Source organism: Dermacentor andersoni, chromosome 7, assembly GCF_023375885.2.
Source record: "Dermacentor andersoni chromosome 7, qqDerAnde1_hic_scaffold, whole genome shotgun sequence".
Taxonomy (NCBI): Eukaryota; Metazoa; Arthropoda; class Arachnida; order Ixodida; family Ixodidae; genus Dermacentor; species Dermacentor andersoni.
This window is the reverse complement of record NC_092820.1, coordinates 111,843,750-111,866,971: the sequence shown is the minus strand read 5'-3', so window position 1 is coordinate 111,866,971 and position 23,222 is coordinate 111,843,750. Positions and strand designations below refer to the sequence as shown.

General features: G+C 47.3%; 1 protein-coding gene across 1 annotated transcript in view; it reads left to right on the top strand.

Annotated features, from left to right (window-relative positions):
* LOC126534703 (phospholipid-transporting ATPase ABCA3-like) overlaps window positions 1-23,222 on the top strand; it is a 133,960-nt gene that overhangs the window by 7,234 nt on the left and 103,504 nt on the right. The window contains exons 3-8 of the mRNA XM_072289498.1: window positions 891-1,085; window positions 7,362-7,543; window positions 8,957-9,100; window positions 13,197-13,314; window positions 14,201-14,355; window positions 21,847-22,113. Of these exons, the coding sequence (XP_072145599.1) occupies window positions 891-1,085; window positions 7,362-7,543; window positions 8,957-9,100; window positions 13,197-13,314; window positions 14,201-14,355; window positions 21,847-22,113 (1,061 nt within the window). The remainder of the gene's footprint in view (window positions 1-890; window positions 1,086-7,361; window positions 7,544-8,956; window positions 9,101-13,196; window positions 13,315-14,200; window positions 14,356-21,846; window positions 22,114-23,222) is intronic.

The following is a 23,222-nucleotide window of genomic DNA, read 5'->3' as shown; positions in this document are numbered from 1 at the left end:
AGAACTTTTGTCGCCATGGGCCTTGAGTATAGTAAACGACGTCGGCACTAGTCTGCATCCTGCACTTTCCGGGCTTTTTCCGCTGTCGCGCTGTGCACATTGTCATGGAGCTGTCATGCGCTGTGCACACTGTCGCGCTGAATTGTCATGGGGGAGGCAGGGCCTCCAGACCCAAAAGCGAATCAGCGAACTCTACATCGGGAAAAAAACCGCCTAGCTCACATCACAGCGAACACTTACACATGCGGTTTACACGCTAGTAACCATTGTGTAAGTTTATAGCGAGAGCAACTATATACATACTCTGTGGCGCATTTCTGCCGTTGTCGTGAGGTTCCTTTAAAGTTCGAGGGCGGTAAAATCATCCCCACCCGACGTGTGCTGTATGTGCGAGTGAAAGCGTGCGAGGCTGGGTCGGCGATCGCGGCACAAACTCGCGCACGCAAGCGAGGGAACCTAGGAGGAAGCACACCGTCTTCCGTCGCGCGCAAGGATCCGGGGCGAAGGTAGGGGGCAAAACGGCGGGGGGGGGGGGGGGGGCGCAGGTTCTACTCCGCGTGACCCGGGCAGCCGCGCGCGTCCACCCGGGCCGCTGTATCTTCAAAGCCATCTGCGACGGGGACGGAGTCTTGCCGCGCGCCATGTTCTTGCGGCTTAGTTCACACTGACGCGAGACACGGCACGTTGGCTCGCTGCTGCTGCGGTACTTCCTCGCTCCAGTGTTCTCACAGCGCCAGTAGCGTTTTGATAGCATTCATGAGCAGCATGTTGATAGAACAAGTTTGGGTAGTTTACATCGTTTTGTCGGTACGCGTGAAGTGGCTAGTTGTTGGACGAATGGTTTATCGCGTAAGCAATACCTCTGCAATGCGCGGCGTGCGCTTGTGCAGTGAGTCTGGGTCTGACGTGCGGCCTGATCCTGTGGACGGTGTCTCTCTTGGGTCCCTTCCTATCGCTGGAGTGGTCGGCGCGCACGGTGTCCGCCTACATCGCGACCAAGGGCAGTTCCAAAATAGCCGCCTCTGTGATTCCCATACACGGGCTGTATTTCTTCTTCCGCATTGTCGAGTTCTACGAGTCTTACGGTGAGTCTTGATTTCAAATTCAGTCACACTATTTCGCATGATCTTAATTACAACTATAGACTCATGAAATGTGGAGTATGCGCTTCTTTTTATTAGGGATTGCTCATTTTGTCTTCATTGCACTGTTTACACCATGATATAACCTCAATTGTACTTTCTGTCGCTTTGTTTCCGTGATTTACAAACTTGTATACGTAGTTCCGCACGACCTGGCATAAACTGAAAACACCAAGGCTTGTTGGTCACCGTCTAAAGTTAGGCGCAGTCCAGCTACCTCCTATGTCTGCGTGCACCACGAGGAAGTATCAAGCTGCGTGAGTCAAGCTTCAGAAGACAAAGATGCATGCTTGCTCATTGGCTATTGAAGCTTCATTTCGCGATCAGGGCCCAAGATGTCGGTGTTCAATGGAAGGGGTGCAGTAAGGTTTTTACCTATTAGGGCCAGTCCCCTGAAGCAAGATAGCTAAAGGAAGCGTAGGCGTGATGAACAGTCTCCTCTGAAGTTCTGCTAGTTTACGCCGGATTCGCCGGTAGTTCCAAAGAAGCAAACAGTAGAATCCGAAGCAAAAATGCAATGAGGTTTCGCGCTTGTACCCGCCATTGTTAGACTAGAAGGTGCGAGCGATTGAAGCTAATGAACGCCCAAGTGCAATTTCTTGCCTTGAAGAAATCTGCGATCTTTCTAAAAGTGCAAGCGTGCGCTTGGTCACCTCGGCAGTAACTGGTTCGACAATTTACCTTAGCTGGTCTTCGTATGAGCGTAGGGTGCGTGAGTTACCAGTCTCATGATGCGTTCCTGCACCCTATCGTGTATTGCAGAGGGCTTCGGCATAGACCCTATGTGCACGTGCGTACTTGGGTTCCGTCACCTGTTCAAAGGGTCTCGTTTGTGGATATGAAGGGGTGGCATTCATTTGACGAAAGCCCTCAGGTTCTCTGGAGTGTTTACGAAGGTCTTGCCCCTTAGCTTTATAGATATTATCGGTTGTCTTGGGACAGTGGCTGACTTTGTATCGGGAGGAAGTCCTTGGGAGCAGACAGATATTGCTCCGAGAATAATGGCTGTGTACTGGCAGGGCTCTTGCGCGCAGTCGGCGTAAACGTTTGGTTACCACGACGAAGCTCGGCTTGTTGCTGACACTCCTTTCGTCGTGACAGTCGGATACGGTGCAGAATGTCGTTCCTCAGGGCTTTAGTGGCGTATTCCCGAGCAGGGCACTTTGCGTCTGTGGCTACGTGTTGTCCTCTACAGTTGCGGCATATGGGCACTGCCGGAATGATCTCGAGGTTACTATGTGCAGGGCGACCGCAGACGGAACACTGACGCTGGACGTCTGTCGGGTACGAATTTTTTTGGTGCCCGATTTTGTGACAGGTCTCACATATGGAAGCTTTAGAGTGGTAATGTATTACCTGTAAGAGAGTGCTGTATAGATGGGATTGTGTGCGGCAGTCTGGAGCTCTCGAACGTGATAAGAGCTGTTCCGTTTTCACCCATGGGCCTGGCATTCACTTTGTCACACGAGCAGCACTTGAGATTGGCCATAAGCTGTTCGCTTGTCAACCCGTTGGCAGGTTAGGTGACACCGCGAATCTGGCGTGGGCGAATGGTTCCGTGAACCTATATTGGTGTTTCCCTCCAAAAATTATGACAGGTTTAAGTCTGAGAAAACGGTCCTTAGCATGAGTGTTCCAAAGGACAACTGCAAACTGATTGCTTTGTGCAAGAGGTCGTTATTGAAAGCTTGAATGAAAAATGGATTGTCTCAAGCTCATGGGCACTAGCTCCGTGCAGCCAGTGTGCGGGCAAAGTCCCGAGTAGTCCAGGGGAGGTGAGCTTAATTATCGCAGTGTTTTAAACACTGATTCAATCGGTGGCTGTAGCTTTTTTCGCCGGACATATCGCCAATCATCCTCTGCCGTATGCTCATTAACAGCAAAGTGACCTAGTCTGCCTGACAAAGTGGTCGTGGGAGCCGACGCACAGCCTTGCATTCGAAAACGAGCATACGTATTGCGGGCGTTTATAGCTGCGTTGGATGTGCTAAATTTACCGCTTTGCTCGTGAGGCGTTCGTTGTGTTCAACTATCCGGTGGGCGCCGAATGGCGCAGTTGATTTTTTTGAAAATTTCGCAGATGGTAAATTGCAACATCCTACCTGAGAACGGTTATTTCGTTGCACGTAGGTATTTCATGGCAAGAACATCAAAGGAATTGCAAACAGGTAACGCCGCAACCACTTGGCTGGATTCGTCATCCGTCATGCTTGCATCGGCGATAAGCAGTTGGAAAGATTCCGTCCCCTTATTTGTGTCGCTATTCTGAAGCGATGTGGCCACGGCGTCTTGCTGCAGTTGCTCGGAAGCCATGTGGCAGTGGCGGCGGGCATATCCGATTATTCCAATTGCTTTCCTCGGCCAGCAGTCAGCATTGAAACGTTGTCCTCAGGTGCCGAGGAACAGGAAGGTTGCAGCCAATTCATATTTGTGAGCCTAGCCTGAAAACATCAGGGCCCAAAGGTTCAAAAACGTCGGAGCGATGCGAACGTGCGTCTGATCGGCACGGCTGCTCGCAGGGCTAAAAATAATTTTCTATCAGTCTTTGATAACATTATACCAGGTTCTCCCATAATGCTAAAAAAACATTCCCGAAACACTTGTATGACACTTTCAGTGCTCGTTTAAATAACCTTGTCCCGAAACCGTAATAGCGCATCCACTTCATACTTCCCCTGTCACACTATTATTGCCACATTCGAACATGGTTGGTTCTTCAATATAGCTAATAAAGGTATGGCATGCTGATAGCAGGGGTTTTATTTTAACGTTAACAGAATATTTAAAATGGCCTGCGGCATTTACCAGAAAACGACTTATTGCGCTGCAAAGTTCATACGCTGCTTGTCTGCTTATCCGTAAGACTTAGGTGACGCTGATTGCGTTGCCTTGAGTGAACGATGAGACGTGATGAGCACCCGGGACAGCTGTCTGCCGGCGAAGCATACTTTGTTCCGAGGCATCGCCAGGCACAACAACGCATAAAAGCCTAACAAGATTTTGCTAAATACCTTTTTAACTAATTATATTCACACTCACATTGCAATGCATGAATTGAAGCCTGTGGTTTCACTACGCCCATACACATAGAAATATTATTGAAAGTAGCACTTTTGAGATAAGTGCAGTCAAACATTCCATAAAAATGCACTGTTGTTCAACTTTGTTTTTATGCGAATGTAAGCTCCACCGTAAAAGCAGTTCCTCTGTCAGTGATCCAGACTTTTAGGGCACCACATAATAACAGTATGTTCTCGATAAAAAAATTCGCCACTTCCGCCACATCACCTTTTTCTATGGCTTTTCTTGCGGCGTGGTACCTAACGTAGTCGGTAGCCACGATGATTCACTTATTCCCGGATTTTGACGCCGGAAATGGTCCCAACAAGTCTATTCCGAAATGATGGAATGCTGGCCAAGGTGACTCGATTGGCTGCAGAAATTACTTTGGCCTTGTTTGTTGTCTTCGTTCGCTCGCAGTCATGACATCTCCTGATGTAGTGGGAAACGACGTTGGTCAGGCGCGGCCTACTAGTAATACTTGTATCCTCGATGGGGTAAGAGAAAATGCGAAGTGCCCAGCGGTCGGATAATCATATTGTAGTGACGATGAAAAACACAGTAGCGAAAACTGTGAATCACCAAAGTAACTCTTTACTGGGCGAACCTGTGCCCAGAATAAACAAGCAACAGTCAAGCAAAATGACAGCGGGGAGGGAACACAGTCAGCGATCGCCGAAAATCTGATCAGCTCGTCAAGCGCGTCGAATATTATGCATGAGTCATCGAAGGTTCCAGAGTAATCACTGGTTCTAGCGTGCTTTCCAGAATGTACTACGCAATTCGCATCGCGCATGCAATTAGATTATACAAGGTTCGGTGACAACCAGGGTGTCGAAACCAAAAACATTTCATTCCAGTTTCAGTTTTATTCCAGTACAAAAATGTACCGATCCTGTTCTGGTCGGGAACAAAAAAAAAATACAATAGAAAAAGGATCCGCAACAATTCGTAACGGCTCTGGTTCTCATTAAACGCTTTCGAAGCCAAGACAAACACGTAGCATTCATTTTTCTCAATAAGTGAATTATGAATTCTGAGATCATGCTCAGTGCCTTGAGTCAAAGCACTGAGCACGGTCTCAGAAGCAGCAGGTCATCGAATGCTCCCACCGAAATCCGAGACCACTGTTCCGGTAAAACGAACTTAAACGAACAATAAAATTTCGCTAACGAAGCGCTGTAGCCGTAGAAAACGAAACCAAGCTCTTCAGCGCACAAACCGTGTGGTTTGCTACGTTGCCGATCAGCTGGTGCAACCAGCGGCAGGCTGACATTAGTGGAGCGCTCGATCGGCTATCGCTCGCAGTACCCCTGTCTAAGATACGCGTTTATGCGGACCCCCGAGATACGCGCTAATGCTGACATTGCCTGATATGGGTTCTTTCGTATTGCCGGATTTCCCCTTGAACCGAAAACTAACAGAAGATACTGCAGTTTCACCCCGAAACAAAGTAATAAATAGCGTCTTGGTTACGTTTTCATTCCGGTCGAAGATATCGTTCTCTTTTTTTCGTTTTTGTTTTCGTTCGGTTCCGACAAACTCAAAAGACAACGGATGGAACCATCGATGATATTCGAGAAACTTCCGATACATGTAGGCGCGTCCTGCCCCGAGCGATAACGTCTAACATTTGTTTGCCGGCGAAAAGCGGTAACCGGAGAAAGATAAAAAAGTATGCGTGTCAACAGGAAAACACGGGGAAGACGGGAGATGGAAATTCAAGATAATGAGCAAAACCAGAACAAGGTAAAAGTGGGAGCCAACGTTTCGACAAGTGGACTTTTCAAGGCAGCATGTGTCGATATCAGATATGCGAAATTCTTCTCGACATACATTGTGTGACCTAAGGAAGATGGCGGATATCGGTCTATAATCGTAAGTACGGTGTTCACGTGCTGGTCGGTGACATCATTCCTGCCACTTTGTGTCCCCACACAATCCAAGCGGTCACATAGCGCGACGATCCTATAACTGTGCTAATAACCTTAACGCAGCCATCTTGCTAATGGCAATACAGACGTGTGGAAAAGCATTCTTATGGAATTTCGCATTTCGTATATTACTATACCACTCCCGCCAGGACTCATTAACCTGGTCTGCATTATATTCATATGAACATTAAGCGTTCCAGCACTTGTGGGAACGCTAACATTTTCTATAAAGCGAGCATCAATCAGCAAGCCGCTGGTATAATACATGGGTCCAATTATTTCCACAGGAATATATTACAAAACAATGAACTCGCGAAACGTTGATATATAAATTACAATGTTCTTTAGGCAGAAGTACGAAGTGAACGCTGAACTATGTACTGCGCATTGTCTCATGTAGGTTGAACATTCATAACAGTGGCGTACTGAGACACTTGCGAAAAAGTTTCCTTTAGGTGTCTCGTTTCGTTGGTTTTACGACCAGATAATGTAGTTTATGTTAAAAATAAAAACGTAAATGTAGAGCGCTGATGGCAGAAGAACTAACCATACCGTTAGGGAAAGATTGCGCAATAACGATGACAACTAAACATAATCGACGATATGTTTGTTAGGCCATAGCGTTACAATCATCACGTGAAAGCGTGCCGTCATTCATTAAGGTAGTTAAAACGCACACTTAGCCTCGTGCCATCCCCAAACATGTAGACCGTCGTGCGCGTTTTGTACGCATCCGGCGTCGTGTGCGCTGGCGCTCCGCGGGGCACGGCCACACTGCGCCGTGTTCGCACTAATGGTGAACGACCATGTACATAAGCCTTCATATGGGCACGCGCTCAACGCCAATCGTTGCGCTTATGCGTTACGCAAGTCCATTGTCGATTTGCAACTGGTTCTGCAGATCGGTACCTGAAACTATAAATCTCTAGCATTTAACATGAAGTCAAACCAAACAAGCAAGAGGTACGATAAGTAACTCGTGTACATATATTTTTAAGTAAATCCTTACTCGGTAGAGGCCCATGTTTCTCGAAAAGCACATTTCGTTCACCTTTACTCGAGTTACTTTATTTGCCATGTGACAAAACGACTGCTCCTCGCCCTGAATTAAGACTCGAAAATGTGTCCTCATTAGAATAACTGCTCTGCCACGTTTGGGATCAATCAAGCCGTAGGCCTGCTTTTTCACGAGCGGCGCTTGCAGGCTCCACGCTCTTTTCCGCAGATGTGGCGTTCGGATGGCCCGCCATCTACCGGAAGGCACTGGGTAGGGACAACGTGACTCCGTTCACCGTCCTACTGTGCATGGGTATCAGCTCGTTCGTGTTCAGCGTCGCCATCTGGTATCTGGAGGCCGTGCTACCGTGGACCAACGTGGTGCCGCTGCCGCTCCACTTCCCCTTCATGGTGCGGCCGGACGTGTGGCAGAGCTTCTGGTCTAACTTTTCCTTCACCTGCCGTGGTATAGCCCAGTGGCCACGGCGTTGCGCGCTGCTGAGCTTGAGCTTGAGGGTTCGATCCCCGCAGCGCCAGCCGCAATTCCATAGAAACAAAGTGCAAAAAGAACTTGTATACGCAACTTTTGATGCATGCTAAAGAGTTATACACGGTCGAGATTAATATGTAATCCCTCACTATGGCATGCCTCATAATCAGATTGTGATTTCGGCACAGAGAACCCGAGAAATTATTAATAACGTTTCCAGCCGTGGCTGCCCGGTCACTATGGCGTACTGCTGCTGAACATGATGTTGCCGGTTCGACTCCCCTCCGCGTTCCCATGCGGGCAGATCGAAAAGAAAGAGGGCTTGGGGACCTAGATGGGGGTGCACGTTAAAAAATCCTGAGAAATATAACTAACCGGCGCTCTCTACAGTGAGCGTCTCGGGGGTCATTGTCCAGTTTTGGATTTAGAACAACATAATTACTTTCGAAGATTAAAGTTGTTGCTTTTGGATGTAGGAAATTTTATTACATATGACTTGTCGATGACATCGCAGGTGTGGCTTGCGAATATCATGGGAAAAGCCGATAAGTAGGCTTAACTTGTCGGTGCAGTCGCGATAATACGGGGGATCGGATGGATGAAATATCAATTTTATAATATTAGAAAGATGCATGCCTTCATTTAGTAATTTATCCCGGAAACTATAAATGCTTGTGGATGGAATGCTAGGGCGATAAAAATAAAGTTATCCAATACACAGGAGTAAATTAATTGTGAATTGTGAACCCGCCTAAGCTCTGGCTAAAACCTAAATGTTTATTTCCAAGACCAAGAAAAATTGTGCACGTATGCAACGACGAAGAAGAAACATATCTCATATCTCGATTATGAGGCGTGTATACGACTGCTCAGTGGCTATGGTGTTAGGCTGCTGAGCACAAGGTCGCGAGATCGAATCCCGGCCACGGCGGCCGCATTTCGATGGGGGCGAAATGCGAGAACACCCGTGTACTTAAATTTAGGTGCACGTTAAAGAACTCCAGGTGGTCGAAATTTCCGGACGCCTCCACTACGGCGTGCCTCATAATCAGAAAGTGGTTTTGGCACGTAAAACCCCCTAATACATGTTACGACGCTGAAAGCTGGTGTAATGTGTTCGAACGTGATGCCACTGAAATAGAAATATCATGCAGATACTGATCTATTGTTTCGAGCAGCAGGGAACTGATGGCCAAGAAGTAAAAAATAAAGCTTGGAATGGCGTCGTTAAGTAGTTGCTTCCATGAGCCGCATTTTCAACATATGGATGTCTCAGAACTCGAGCGGGATGCATCTGTGTGCGTGGCGAAGCTACCATCTCTGTCCATCGGCAGGCGAGCTACTGGAACGTGATCGAGGAGGAGATCAAGGTGGCTGGTAGCCAAGAGAGCAGCCACTCGCAGGAGGAAGGCGAAGATAACTTTGAGGAAGAACCGCGCCATCTGCTGCTCGTGCTCGAGACCATCGATCTGTGCAAGGTATGCTCCAGTGTACCGGTTTTGTGCAAATTCGTTCAAGAGGCAGTGCACATCCTCTTCGCAGTGTTTTAGTACGCGATATCACCATCGCTATCAGCAGTGCATTTCATGTCGAATTCATGACGAAGACCTCTCCAAGTGATTTCGAATTGCCCCGGCCTTCTGCTAGACGACTACATCCAATGATTGCAAAATGAATGGGGTCACGCCACCTATGACCTTTGACGGAGTTTATGTACAATGTAAACGATCTCTTGGAATATTTTCATGTGTAACTGGCCATAGCCACTTCTGTACAATACGTGACCTAACAATCACCTGCACAGGTTTGCTTTCTCGCACGTACTGTCACTGCTTCGTGCCTCGTTATGCCGAACGTTTTCCGTTCTATCTGTCGTGCCACGGCCCCTATATTATATTTACGACACTTTATTCTATTTTTCGTAGCATACCATGTAATGGTTGACTGATGCCGTGCTCTGGACAAACTGACCGGCGTAATGTGAGGTGGAAAAGCAGCTAAGTGCCTAGTTAGGCAAAGAAAGAACGTCGCAATGTTTTTTTATGCGCAATGGGCAGAATTTTCTATTTACACAGCATTATCACCTGCTCGTTCGCAACGAAGTTCATCAAAAATATATGCAGACTAAGCGGATGCCGAAATATATCTAAACAAAGCTGCTTCAAGCGGTTACCTAGAAGATTTAGGAGTAAGCGCGACGTGTCCAATTGTCTCGTTTTTTATTCTCTGCAACCCGTATTCTTATGTTACGTGATGTTAATATTTATGCACTTCACTGTACGCAATATTCGCCAAACACAAACACTGCTTGAGGCGAATGCGATATGGAGAAGTTGACATAGAGATGTCATGGGACGAAGGCAATGTTTGACGCTCGAACAGTAGAACAAATACGTGCACAGAGACGTACAAAACATATCTAAATACATTCTAGGCTTTTATACGTGATGCGTCCCAAAGACAAGGAGGCATTCTAGATAATTCGCCCGAGACTGGCAGATACATAGTGACGCAACGGGTGGCCCGAGAGTGCGTTAGCTCAAATATCGGAAATTTAAGAAAATGATGAAGCCGTTAAATATCGTGCGCCCATTTATTTGTTCTTAAGAAATCTGTAAGCAGAATTGTATGTGCAGATGTTATGTCCTGATTTATTGCTTTATAACACCGAGCAGGCACAGGCTGGCACTACTTTGTCCATCAATAATTGCCTGCTGTTGTTTAAGCCGGAGGATCCGGCGAGACGCCCAACCAAGCTACCACGCGAAGCTCCCAGTGAGTCTACAAAGAAGGCATCGCTTCGAAGCGATAGGAGCCACGACACGGTTCGACACGATACCCTACCGGTTGGCCAGTATGATATCCGCACCAGCGAAAAGAGGAAAGGGCGGTGATATGATTGAAATTAGAGCGTGAATCACCTCTAAATAGTTTTCATCCCCCTCAAAAGTGCGAAGCAAGATATAGTGCAAATAGAGGCATGCGCAAAGCAGGGGCAGTTACAGGCGAGCTAATCGGAGAATATGTGGGACACTTTCTCACCGCTTAAAGAGTTCAGTAGTGTTTCTTTATCTAATGATAAATAGTAATCCTTATAATTTACTGCGATAGGAACGATACAGACGCTGTATTCGCAGTTATCGGTGTCAACGTGGCTGTGAGGTTCCGCATACGGTCCAAGGGCGTTATGACCCCCGCCACGCGCCTTGGGTGGGGAGGAGGGCGGGGACAGGAGGAGGCTGCAGGTTAGCGGGCGGCCGAGCTCGACAGCGCGCGTCCTATCTTGGAGGTAATCTGCAGTGGCCGTAAAAAGTTGGCGAGCTGGAGATGGCCGAGATGGCTTCGTGTGCGCTACGCTTTCGCGCGCCTAGTGCGCGTTGAACCGAGAGGCAGCGCGAAGGGTAATTCACTCGCCACGGCCTCCGCTATCCATAACACCGGCGTTGTGCCAGCGAGCGTCTGCGGTCATCAAATTAGATAACGCTTGTTAGAGGGTCACGCCATGCTTGTTATAATACTTATAAAGGTAATCTTTGTGCATCTTAAATGGCCGGGTATACTGCGAACCTCGCTTCGTGTAGTGTAATAATTTGCTATCGCTATCAATGCATGTCCTTCCGGGGGAGAAACTACAACTTTTTGTAGTTTTTATACACAGCGACTACTCAGTATGTTACTGATGTTCGCAGTGAATGAATTGAGTGAATTTGTGTCTGCATACTCCCTGTATTCTTAGGTTATATTTAGATGCCTGCAGAGTAGACGCTTCGGTTTGCGTAGTTCTTTTATGTATATAAGTTGATAGTTTGACTAGTAAAAGATCAGAACAGTGCTTTAACAACAAAAATCGGAGAACTGTTACGGCGCTAGCCGCATAAATGTATGTACTGCTTCTCACCGAGCAATATCAAAGTTTCATCGCAGGCATTTCATTTCTGAAAGCAGATCGACTTATCACGGCATGCTTCTCTACATATCAAGTGAGAAACCAGATCACTGCACCAATATATAATATCGCATTTCGGAGTAGTGTTTGATGTCCCATAAGGTCAGTGATTTCTGAGCAAAAGGCCATACAGCATTATCGCGCGAACCATGCATTATAAATAAACGCCCTCCTAAGAGCCCCTGCATAACATATTGCACACTACTGTCAATCCTATGGAAAAGTGACTGGGAAGCAATTAGGTGAGATATTCCCACTTTACCTGTTACATGCGTGAAGAACTGTACAGAAATTCTTTATACCTTTTCGTGCTACCACCTTTCGGGTAAATTGATCTATACTCGCGGACAACTTTCTGTGGCTATGAAGGGAAAGCTACGGGGGCGGAGCTTCTGCACATGTGTTACCGCGCCAAGTAGTCCGCCAGTGTTTGGAAGTGCTTTTGGTTGCTCGGAAGAGGCGGTGAATCGACGCCGCTTTCACGGTCGACGGTTTCGCGTTTGCCTAGACGCGGAAGAGAAAAGCCGCAAAATGAGCAAACTTTTACATTAGGTGGTGTGTTTTGTGTTATGGTGTTAAGGCTTGTATGTTTACTCTTGCCCAGCTTAAAGTAGCGTGAGTGAAAACGTGGGACTCTCTTCAGTAGCGCTCTCAATTGTGTGCGCTTTGCCTTCGTAGCTTTTCCTTCATAACCACAAAACGTTGTGCGCTAGTATAGAACGTCCTAATCTGATCTAAATCGCCAAACGTTGATGAGCACCTATGTTCTATAATTATTTTTTTTTTGGCTACTGAGAGTTGACATAAGTATCTACGATCTCGCCTCCCGACAAGATTCCATGTTTGTTTTGGTTTTTATGCAATGAAAGCAGTTTTTACGATATATGGAGCGCGAGGAGGCGGTTACTTTGTCCATGAGCATGCAGATAATTCGTCATGCGTTTAGCGGGGATATATAAACGGGCGTTTTTCACATACGTAACGGACAATTCTGTAATAGAACTTAGAAAGCTTAGAAAGCAATTATTGTCCACAGGTGTATTGACGTCACCAGGATTTAAATAATAGTTCTTTGCTGGCGCCAGTTCCGTCAATGTGTACTTATTCGTCCACCTTTATTAGCCTCGTGGCCTTCTTCCAAAATGTGGTTTCTGGTTTCCTTTCGCCTCTTGCTATATATGGCTGTGTGAGCAATAAACGTGCGAGGTTGTTATTAGCGCTCTGTCCCGTCGCCTTCTTTCTTTCCGTATGATTTGTGCGCCAAGGCTTTTCCTCGACGAAAGAACGTTCCACCAATCAGCCCAAGCAGCTACTCTGTTATGTTTTCTGTTTTGGCTGCCGGCAACAAGTCGCTTTTTCAATTCCCATTCATGACGGCGCATCGCTATCGCGGTTTCGTGCTAAACCGTTGGAGGTAGTGAGAGTGCGCTCGTTTAAGACCCCTCTGTCGCCAACATTACCCCGTACGTCCTCCTGTACGTCCTCCTTTCATAGCTTGCTCTGCGTACCTGGAATATAAATCGCGCCAATTGTATGACAGTGTGCGTGTGCGCTGTAATGATTATACCTACAGCTGCGATTGGTAGGGTAAATGCTGCATTGAACAGAATTCCGTAACCTCATCGCAGCTGTACCGCAAGAAATTTGCGGTGGATCACCTGAACATGCGGCTTTACTACGGCCAGATCTTTGTCCTGCTGGGTCACAATGGCGCCGGCAAAACAACCATCTGCAGCATGCTCTCCGGTGAGCTTTCTTTTTGTTAGCTTATGTGCGTGCTTTGGCATTGCCGGAACACTGAATCACTGTGGCTGTCGCCTAAAGTGTGTGGATGCTCTCTCTTAAACCAATTAATGTATATCTTCGATGACACATAGAAGTGCGACTGACCTTTTCTCAGAACCAAGAACTATCTTTCACGGCCAACCTACAGCACTCTCTTAAAAACTTTGACGAATTTACCATCAGCTGCATTGCTTAATAAAGCGAATCCTTGGGTGTGGTCGTTTTCGGAATATCGTACATTTGAGCACAAAAGCAGCCTGTCTCGGAACGTTACTTAAACAGAAATAATCTCAAGCATCAAATGCTGAGAGTGCTTAAATAATAATATTTAAAACAATTATTACATCCATAATTTAAAAAGACCTTTATCGCGACATTCATGCAGGTTAACGCAAGTTCCTATATCACAATTGTTGTATTCTATATTGAAACCGTTTGTTTAGATTTCTAGTTTCTTCTTACTTAACTTTTTTAGGAACTGTAGCCGCGGTACAGCCGGGCACGATAGTTTGCGTAATGCTGGTTCTGCGAGAACTTTGGGTTTCAGCTCCTGTTAAGGCATGGTGCTTCCTATTTAATGCAACACTGGCTAAATAGCATGCAATACAGCAGTTATTGAAACCAAATTTGAAATTGCGAGCCCAGACGTGACGGAGAATTCAGCCTTTTCGGAAATCCCGTTTCTAGTGCGCTTTTGTCGCCGACTCTGTACATTTTTACATATCTATGTGCAGATATGAACCAGTCGTACATTGCATCGTTAATGAGACAGCAAAGCGCCGGTGTACGCGCACTATTTCATCGATGCAGTTTTAAATAGTTAAATGCACCTGTACATACTTCGCAGGGTTTTTGCGACCGACGTACGGCACTGCCATCATCGAAGGATTCGACCTGATCAAAAACCATGACGACTCTCTGGAGAACGTCCGCGTTTGTCCTCAGAAGAATATGCTGTACGAAGACCTGACCGTCTACGAGCACCTTTACTTTTTCGCAATCGTGAGTGCTTCAACTATATCCGGTTCGCGATGGAGTATAACAACGCTGATACGTACTACTGCCTCCGGGTTTTATCTTTGTTGCGCCATGGTCGTGCTCCAGTTAGCACAATTTTGATACAACCGGTCGTGTTGATCGTTTTTAAGACCAAACAGTAAGTTTAGAAGATGACATCGCTTCTAGAGATGTAGTGCCAACAAACAATGCATCTATATGACGGACATGGAAAGATCGCTTTTATCTGATGCTACTAGTTAACCGATAAGAACAGCCTTATCAGTTTTAATTTTTATTTTGGTCGGGCAAGTTTTGGCGGCAAAATACCTGACTGCATTATGAGGCAGCTGTGTATACGCACACAGTAAACTAAGCGGAATTCCAGTGACCGCTTTGGGGTCTTTCCTTCCTTTTAGAGAAAGCCCTGGCATCCGTGTAACAATACATTGTGCAGAAGAAACAAGTCCGTCGCTTTATCCTAGCGCCAAAAAAGGCAATGCAAGAATTTTTCAAGTTTTGTCTGGTTACAGACGCTCGCAACGAAAGGCATCAGTCTACGAAACCTAGGAGCTTGAAATGGACAGTTTTACATGGTCGCTAGCGTAGCTAGAAACACTGCGAATGAACCCACGTGCATATGCAACTGGTCATGACACCTAAGTGACGCAAATTTCACCAGTATAGACAAAGCAAGAATGACAGTCTCCCTTCTTTATTGAATGGAAGGACCGCTTATCAGCTTATAGCTCCGTCAGTCTCAGACTGGGGAAGGATACCTGTGGTTCTTCTAGTAATGTCTCAGAATTTTAAACACACAACTTGCGTCTTGACATATTGATATCATACACGACATGAACGCACTGATTGAGCAGCTGACGGCAAAGTTAAGCGCACATCCTGGGTTAAAAGGGGCTTAGTACACCTTCACCAACATGAAAATGTGGAGCCGTCAGGTAGGTAGTACACATGTGTCATTTACGCATGTAGCATGTCATTTGTCATGAGCAATTTACGGATTAACCTACAATACAACGCTGAAACCCCTTAATAGCATAGAACAAAGCACTACGTGCTCTTCCTTTTATACAAGAAACGGACTTAGTTTCATATCGTTATGGATTACTAAACCCACTACTCATAATAGTTTGTATCAATTATCGTGTTTTACTACTTGCTTCCAAACTTTTACATAACGCTGTGCTATCCCCTTTATAATACTAACATGTCCAAAGCCTACATATTCACTACGTTCTACATCAACTGTAAGATTATGCATACCCTACATAAGGACTAACTATAAATTATATTTTCTTTTAATGCCGCGAAAATGTGGAACCCTTTACCGTACAGCATCACATCATTCACATCGCTTTCTTTACATAGCAACTTGTTCGCATTCATCTACTTAACTTAAATAGCAACCATATTAACAAAACAAGAAAACATTTTGCACACATTTGTAACAAAGCTAGCGTGATATTTGCATTCTTTTTCTTCTAATTCAATTGTAATCACCTATGTTAAAAAATGGACCCCGCTCTGAAACCTTGAAAGGGTCCAGGGGTTCTACCTGTGCTAAAATAACATGTGATATATATAGAAACAACAAAAACTTGACGGATTTATTATTTTGATTCATTTACTAACGAAGAAGTATGTGCTCGGCAGCTGTCGGCTGAATTTTACGTTTCCCATGACCAACGTGGAAAGAAAGTGAAGAGTGAGGACCAGCAATGCACTTATAGAACTCTCCGAATAGTGACCCTTCATTCACTCAAACTGTGTACGGAATACTTATTGCACTTTCGACATTGCGCAGATTCAACGTGTCGCCCCCGATGCCATCGCAGAGCAGGTGGAGCTCCTAGTGAAGTCGCTCCACCTCGGGTCGCATCTTCATAGTTTCCCGAGAACACTCCCTGCAGGATACAAAAGGAAGCTGTGCCTAGCCATTTCAGTCATCGCCGATCCAAAGGTGACGCTCACAATGGCATACTGAGCTGCATATAAACGACTTATGTGGTGCTTGGACATGGTTCACCACTCCACGGTATTTCATGCCGTCACACGCAACTAACTTTATTCGGAAAAGGCAGGTACATTTCTCAGAAAATTCCGTGCCCTTCCACTCTGCGAAGAAGCATGGCCAGCGAAGTTGTGAATATGGGCACCTTAATGGCGAACTGCACCTCCACCGCGAGTCGACCCGGTATTGCAGTGCCTTCGGGATCGGCCCACGTATGGGGAGTGCCTGCTTCAACTGCGCCGCAGGTCGGCCCGGCATTGTCCTTTTTTCGGGATCGGCCCACGTATAAAAAAATTAGAGCTTAAGCTTCGCCTTCAAGAGTGAAACGCTACAGCGTTCCCGTCGACCCGCCAAGGAGTGTAAGACAATGCGCTACGGCGCAGCGATCACTTACGAGGCGCCCCGCATCGGACTTTGCACCCACCAATCACGCGGAGAGCGTCGAGCGTTCGGCGCGGCAACGAAACGTGTGCCTGAGCAAGCAGAACGAACCAAAGAACTCGGTGTCTCGGAGGGAGAAACGATCTACGCCAGCCAAACGTCGTGATCGGCACGGGCAGAGAGATATATAGATAGTGATCTAAAGAAAGGAAGGACGCTTGATTCTGCAACCCGTGGCGGAGCACGGCGAAGCGTTGTCAGGGGAGAGAGAGTCGGGGCCGCGACGCGCCTCGTACCGGTCCCCGCACAGCCCCAATGCACGCGTGGCCTGCCACCTGTCGGGGCAGCGCCGTACATTGAGAGGAGGGGGTCTTCTGTGTTTGCCGCAAGATGGCTCTGCGTGGGCAGAAACCGCAGAAGAAATGTAGCGGAAACGCACTTCGCTACTCGTGTAACTACAACTTCTGTAAGTTACATGCTCATAATTACCGATATACACCGCAGTATAACTTTCTACGGCATGTTTCTAAGACAACACCGCATTTACTAGAGGCGCTTTTGTACCGCTTTGAAGCATCGAACTCGTGGCTGAGTCTACTCGGGAGCATCCCCATTAGATTCTATGGCAGTCGGGCCAGCTAACATGACGTCATGGATCGGAGTGAAATGGCCCTGCGCTATCTAGGTGGTGTTGGCCAGACACGCCACCGAAGCGAGCGAGGCCAGATGCACACGTGAGCGTTTGTCTCTGTCGCACCCGTCTGTCTGCCTTTTTTTTTTCTTTTTTTTAATGTAGGTCTAGTTTTCTGGGCTCTCGCCGTTTACACGGCACCACTGTGATAATTTACATGGCACCACTGTGAAACTGGACTACGGCAAGGTGAGGAATTTTGTCTGGCGGTCTGCGCTGCATTACAAGCAATTTAAGCTTACGGCAGGGCATCGAGCGTTTTGACGCAGTTAAGTGAAAAACAGCTCGGCCGTTGTGGCGCAGTTAGGCGTCTGTACTGAATCTTTCTGGTACATGTTTCTGACGCTTTCTCAGGCCCCCAACATTATTTTAACTAATTACTTTCTGAGGTACAATTTGGGGCACGCTGGCCGCACCCGGCGTTGTGACGCAGTTAGTTTTGCGTTGAGTGAACCTTACGTGGCCAAGCTTGTGACGCTGTTTATGCCCCCTCTCCCAACAACCATATAGTTTCATATTAGTATAACTAGAGGGAAATGTGGCGCTGCGATCGTTCAACCATCATGGGAATCCCAGAGTGGTTGCCACGAGTGGAATTATTATTGGCGATAAGGGAATTTTAGCACAAGCGCAGCCGCACAAGTTCTGCGGTCGTTTTCAATATATTGTGAGGGTGCCTTTTGATTATTTGTGAATGTGTAATTTTTATCCGGGCCAACGACCGGCAATAAAGAAAAAAAAACTCGTGGCTGAGTGGTAGCGTCTCCGCCTCACACTCCGGAGACCCTGGTTCGATTCCCACGCAGCCCATGCTGCAAGTTGTTTTTATTAAGGAATTGCCTGCCAGTATTTTTTGCTCACGGCCAACGCCGCGGACGCCGACACCAACGACACCGGCTTTTCTGCGACACGAGCTCCGTAACGCTGTCGCGTTAAAATCCATGCCATCTTCCTCTGTGGGAGTTCGGTTGGGACGGCGCGCCATTTGAGGCACCCGCCGCAACAGAAGCGATTTGTTGATACGCCATATGCGTCGGTGTCGTGTGCCAGACGCTGCACCGACACGACGCGGTGGCAACCGCCGCACTTTACCTCTGATGCATGCCAGCTCCGACGCCGTGTACCTGGTAGCTTCTTGAAATCCGCCAATGCGAGCGTGCTGGTTTTAATCAGAGAGCAATGACGTAAGACCACCTGCGTCCCCGCCGTGGCGTTCCTTTTCCCGCTAGGCTCCACCCGCACTCGCCGCATAGCTAATACGCCGAGTCGTGCTCCCTAAAGTACTGCAGAAAATAGCGCCTCTTCCTCTCTCTCTCTGCGAGATGCAATTTTTTACACTATTTCATTCTCTCTCAGCTCTCTGCCACCCATTTCGGCGAAGCTGCAAACGTGAAGAGAAACCCAGCGAGGTTCTAACCACTCCACTGTAAAATATTTGGTGTAAGTCCGCGGAGACTAGATCCTCCAGAACCTAGCCATAAGCAGCTTAGCTGTAAAAAGGTGGCTGTGTGGGGAAGCAGATTTGCCCACCGTAAGTAGACCAGATGGCTATAGGGAAGGAATAGCCAAAATGCATGCTCATCTAACGCGTATCGGTGCTATCAAATCCCATGGTTATTGACTGGCAGAACGTTAGGTAGCACTTACGATAATTTAGACAGCCCACGTTATCCTGGTAATATTAACGCGACAGCGTTAAAGAGCTCGTGTCGCAGAAAAGCCGGTGTCGTCGGTGTCAGCGTCAGCGGCGTTGGCCGTGAGCGATAAATCCCAGAAGGCACTTCATAAATAAAACAACATCTTGCAAGATGGGCTGGTGGAAATCGAACCAGGGTCTCCGGAATGTGAGACGGAGACGCTACCACTCAGCCACGAGTTCGTTGCTTTGAAACGGGACAAAATCGCCTCTTGTGAATGCGGTGTTGCCTTAGAAACGTGCCGTAGAAAGTTGTACTGCTGTGTATATCGGTAATTATGACCATGCAACTTACAGAAGTCGAAGTTTCACGAGTAGCGAAGTACGTTTCCGCTACATTTCTTCTGCGGTCTGCGCGCACGCACAGCCATCTTGCGGCAAACACAGAAGACCCCCACCTCGCAATGTACGGCGCGGCCCCGACACGTGGCACGCCACTCGCCCCATGATCGCGTCCCCCTTCATGGCGCTTCGGGGCCCAGGCTATCTGTGCCAATCGCGACGTTTGGCTGGCGTAGCGCGTTTGAGTAGGCGGTGCGAACGGGGCGCGATAACGCTATCGCGTTCTACTCTTGAAGGCGAAGCTTAAGCGTCCTCCAATTTTTCTTTGCAACATGGCAAGGATTAAAGTGACCACCAGTGTCAAGGATTTAGAAACTACAAATATTTCAGCCGGGCCAGCACTCGAAATACCGCACCGCTGGCACGTAATATTTAAAGCGAATACTCCCTTGCCTCTGCTTTCGACTTTTGCGTCACCGCTACTGTTTTCCTGCACGCCGCGTGTAAGCGGGAGAGGTGGGGGGAGAGGTTCGGAGCGGGTATGCGCATGGAAGGAGCATGGCAGACAGGATAGGTGACGTGAGAAACTCGTTTGGCCCGTACCGCATCCAATGTGCATAATGCCCTCTGGTGCTCATTGGGCGTCGCCACAATCGCCTTGACGGCTGTAATTGCCCGTGGCCTTGCGCGAAAAAACGGCATAAGCTGCACCGCTTACCTTTCTACTAGCATGAAAGCGTCCAGAGGGGAGGTATATTGACCCTTTCCGCGGCAATGCCTTGGGCTCTGCCATATTTAATCACGTGATGACGCGTCCATTGCTTACCTCAACTGCCTCCGTTGCCTCCGTGGTTACAATGTATGCGTATGACGACGGTACGGCTTAGCAAACCTGTTTTGGGAGACGTCGTAGTGACGACGTCTGCAAAAACGTGAGACGTCATTTTGCAGATGACGTCTGCAAAACGTCATCTGCAAGAGTGATCTGCAGATGATTTAACGTCATCTGCAAGAGTGAACGACAGGAAGCTTTGGCCACAGCTTCAGAGAACGTGCAAAAGAGCTTTCGCAGCTGATAAAGCTGTCGAAGCGGCGCGAGCAGCGTACAATGTGCTTGTTCTAAAAGTGGGGCTAAATATGTATTCCAAGCTATCCGAACTTTCCGCTCATAAATTGAATCGGGATTAGTGTGTTTTGCTCATCATACTTTATTTGGAAAATATTTTGAAGCAGCAGCTAGTAACTTTTCTAAGTAATTTCTCTCTGTGCAGTTTCTATCTGATTATTTTCTACCTAATTGCTCCCGGGTGTGCTCAATTCCAATATATTTGTTGTTGATGCGCACAAGGTTCGAAACGTAGCCACATTGTACATTGTAAAACCTTGTAGAAAAGTGGCTTATCACTGGTAACTCTTATACTCTTGCGCTGACCGTGACGCTTCAGCTTCGACCTTTCGTGTGCTATTGGTGTAGTCATTCATTTAATTTGTGTATATAGTGTGCATATATTCAAGTGTGCGCCCATTTCCTTATTCTTGACTCAATGGCGATAGAGCGGGCGTAAGCTTCCTGGCCAGTCGGGGTAGATGTGTGTTGATACTGTACGCGAAACGTACAATGACCGGGAGCGGCACTACTCGCTTTGTCATTGTTGAATGAGCGGTACGCACTTTTGCTTACTTCGCACAGCTAAAGCCCTTTCTTTGAAGGTTAGAGATTCGACGCTAAAGGATGAGTAAATTTCTATATCCTCGAGAAGAGCCGTACATTTCAAAGTGCTAGTAACACACACGGACAGTTACAGCAACAGTCCGCGAACTTAGCCCACAGATTCATTCCATTTCTGAATGTGCCCGTCACTATTTTTGCAGCCAACTAGTGCACACGTTTTTAATCCCCATGATACAATCCAACATGGTTGGAGCACAGTGCTTTAGCCAAAACTCACCTGCATTTCCGACAGCTGGTCGCACAGAAGCAAGCTAAAAGCGGTGATGGTTTTGTATTCGTGCGCTGTCGCTGAGGCCATGCGCGGCGCGCCGCCGAAAGCGCCACCTCGTTTCTCTAGAACGAACTGCTGCGCGAGAAGGGTCAATACAATGGTAGAGAGGAGGGGTGAGAGAACGCATAAAATGGATGGAACCAGCGTAGCCACAAAACTCATGGCATCCTTCGCTCGAAACTCGCGTGCATGAGGAGGGAGGGAGAGGGTGGGAAAAGGAGACGTGAGAATGCGAGGAAACGCTACTACTAGGGTGCCTCGGGGCGCTGACAAACCAGACGGAGCATACTCCTCAGTGGCAGTAATTGGTCGGGCGTGGGCGTTATTGTGTTATCTCGTGAGTGGCATCGTGTAAGGATTAACGTGGAGGAGCGCTCCTGATCAATTTTTTTGCCCTTCCAGTTTACTGATCTAGTTTGTGTACTGCATGTTGCTCGTCGTCCAGGTGCTAATTCTGGATGAGCCGACGGCTGGCCTCGACCCCCAGAGCCGCCACGAGATGTGGGACCTGCTGCAGAAGATGCGCCGCTCGTGCACCATTCTCCTGACAACGCACGACATGGAAGAAGCGGACGTCGTTGGAGACCGAATCGCCATCCTCTCCGAGGGGACCATACGCTGCTGCGGATCGTCGCAGTTTCTCAAAAATCGATTTGGTACGCCGACAAAAAAAAAAAAAAAACGGTCGACAAAACCCATCTCACGATGATTGTCGACGTCAATAGGTATAGCATTGAAGCGTGCAGCGACATCACGCATTGTTGAACATAGCTTTATTTACAATGTGTAGTGGGAGAAGTACAGGCTGATAATGCTAATCGTATCAATATATACACGCATGCGCCGCAGCGCCACCGCAGACTGCGGCGTTTTACACCTTCGGTTGCCACAAAGAAAGCTCTCCAACCGCATCGTTTTCTTTAGCTCGCCCCCACAGACCACAGCGTTTGTACCTTGGAACACTACAAATCCCTACCTCCCAGCGGGAATTCGTGGCGCGCTGCCCTAATTCGTCGGGTTGCTGTTCCTGAGGAGCTCGCGTCAAGTTGACTCGATTCCGCTCGGGACCAAATATAAATAGTTGTTTAAATTTCTTGTAAAGGACTGCAGCAGAACTGATAGTTGGGCGAGTTGGTACGAATTCATAGTAAAATATTTTTGCGCGCACAATTGACAAGGACACAGTTAAAGGGGACACACGAGCGATTACTCACAACTATTTTATTTTCGGAAAGATACAGAACATATATACCCCTTGTCCTTGTCCTTGCCAATTGTGCGCGCAAAAATATTTTACTATGAATTAATGTAAAGGAAAACAGTGAGAAATGGAGACGCCAACCGAAACTTGGCCTTGATTATCGCTAACTAGCCATTTGCCAATTTGATCTCGATATTAAGTTTCGTATATAGAACCGCTATCACTATACCCCATTCAGCTTTCCTGGACAACGTCATTTACGCGCGAGCGGCACTACCTGGTGTATTAACCTTAAACTTTTCAAACTTCCCGCGATCGAGTAGTGATGACATCAACGAAAAAACAAGCTATAAAAATCTATCCCTGCATGCTGAACTTCAGTAAAATCTTGTTCCGCCGACTTTGTCACTGTTCTAAATAAGAGTAGCCGCCCATCGACTAGAAGTTACTTATCATCCTCAGAGCGCTTCTTCGCGACACGGTATAAACACAGCAATGATTGGTTCTGGACTTTCTAGAGGCTTCCCACAGGGCTGCCACAGTTCTTTCTGTTCCTTTTTTTTCTAAACGCTAAGAAATCAGCGTCAAGG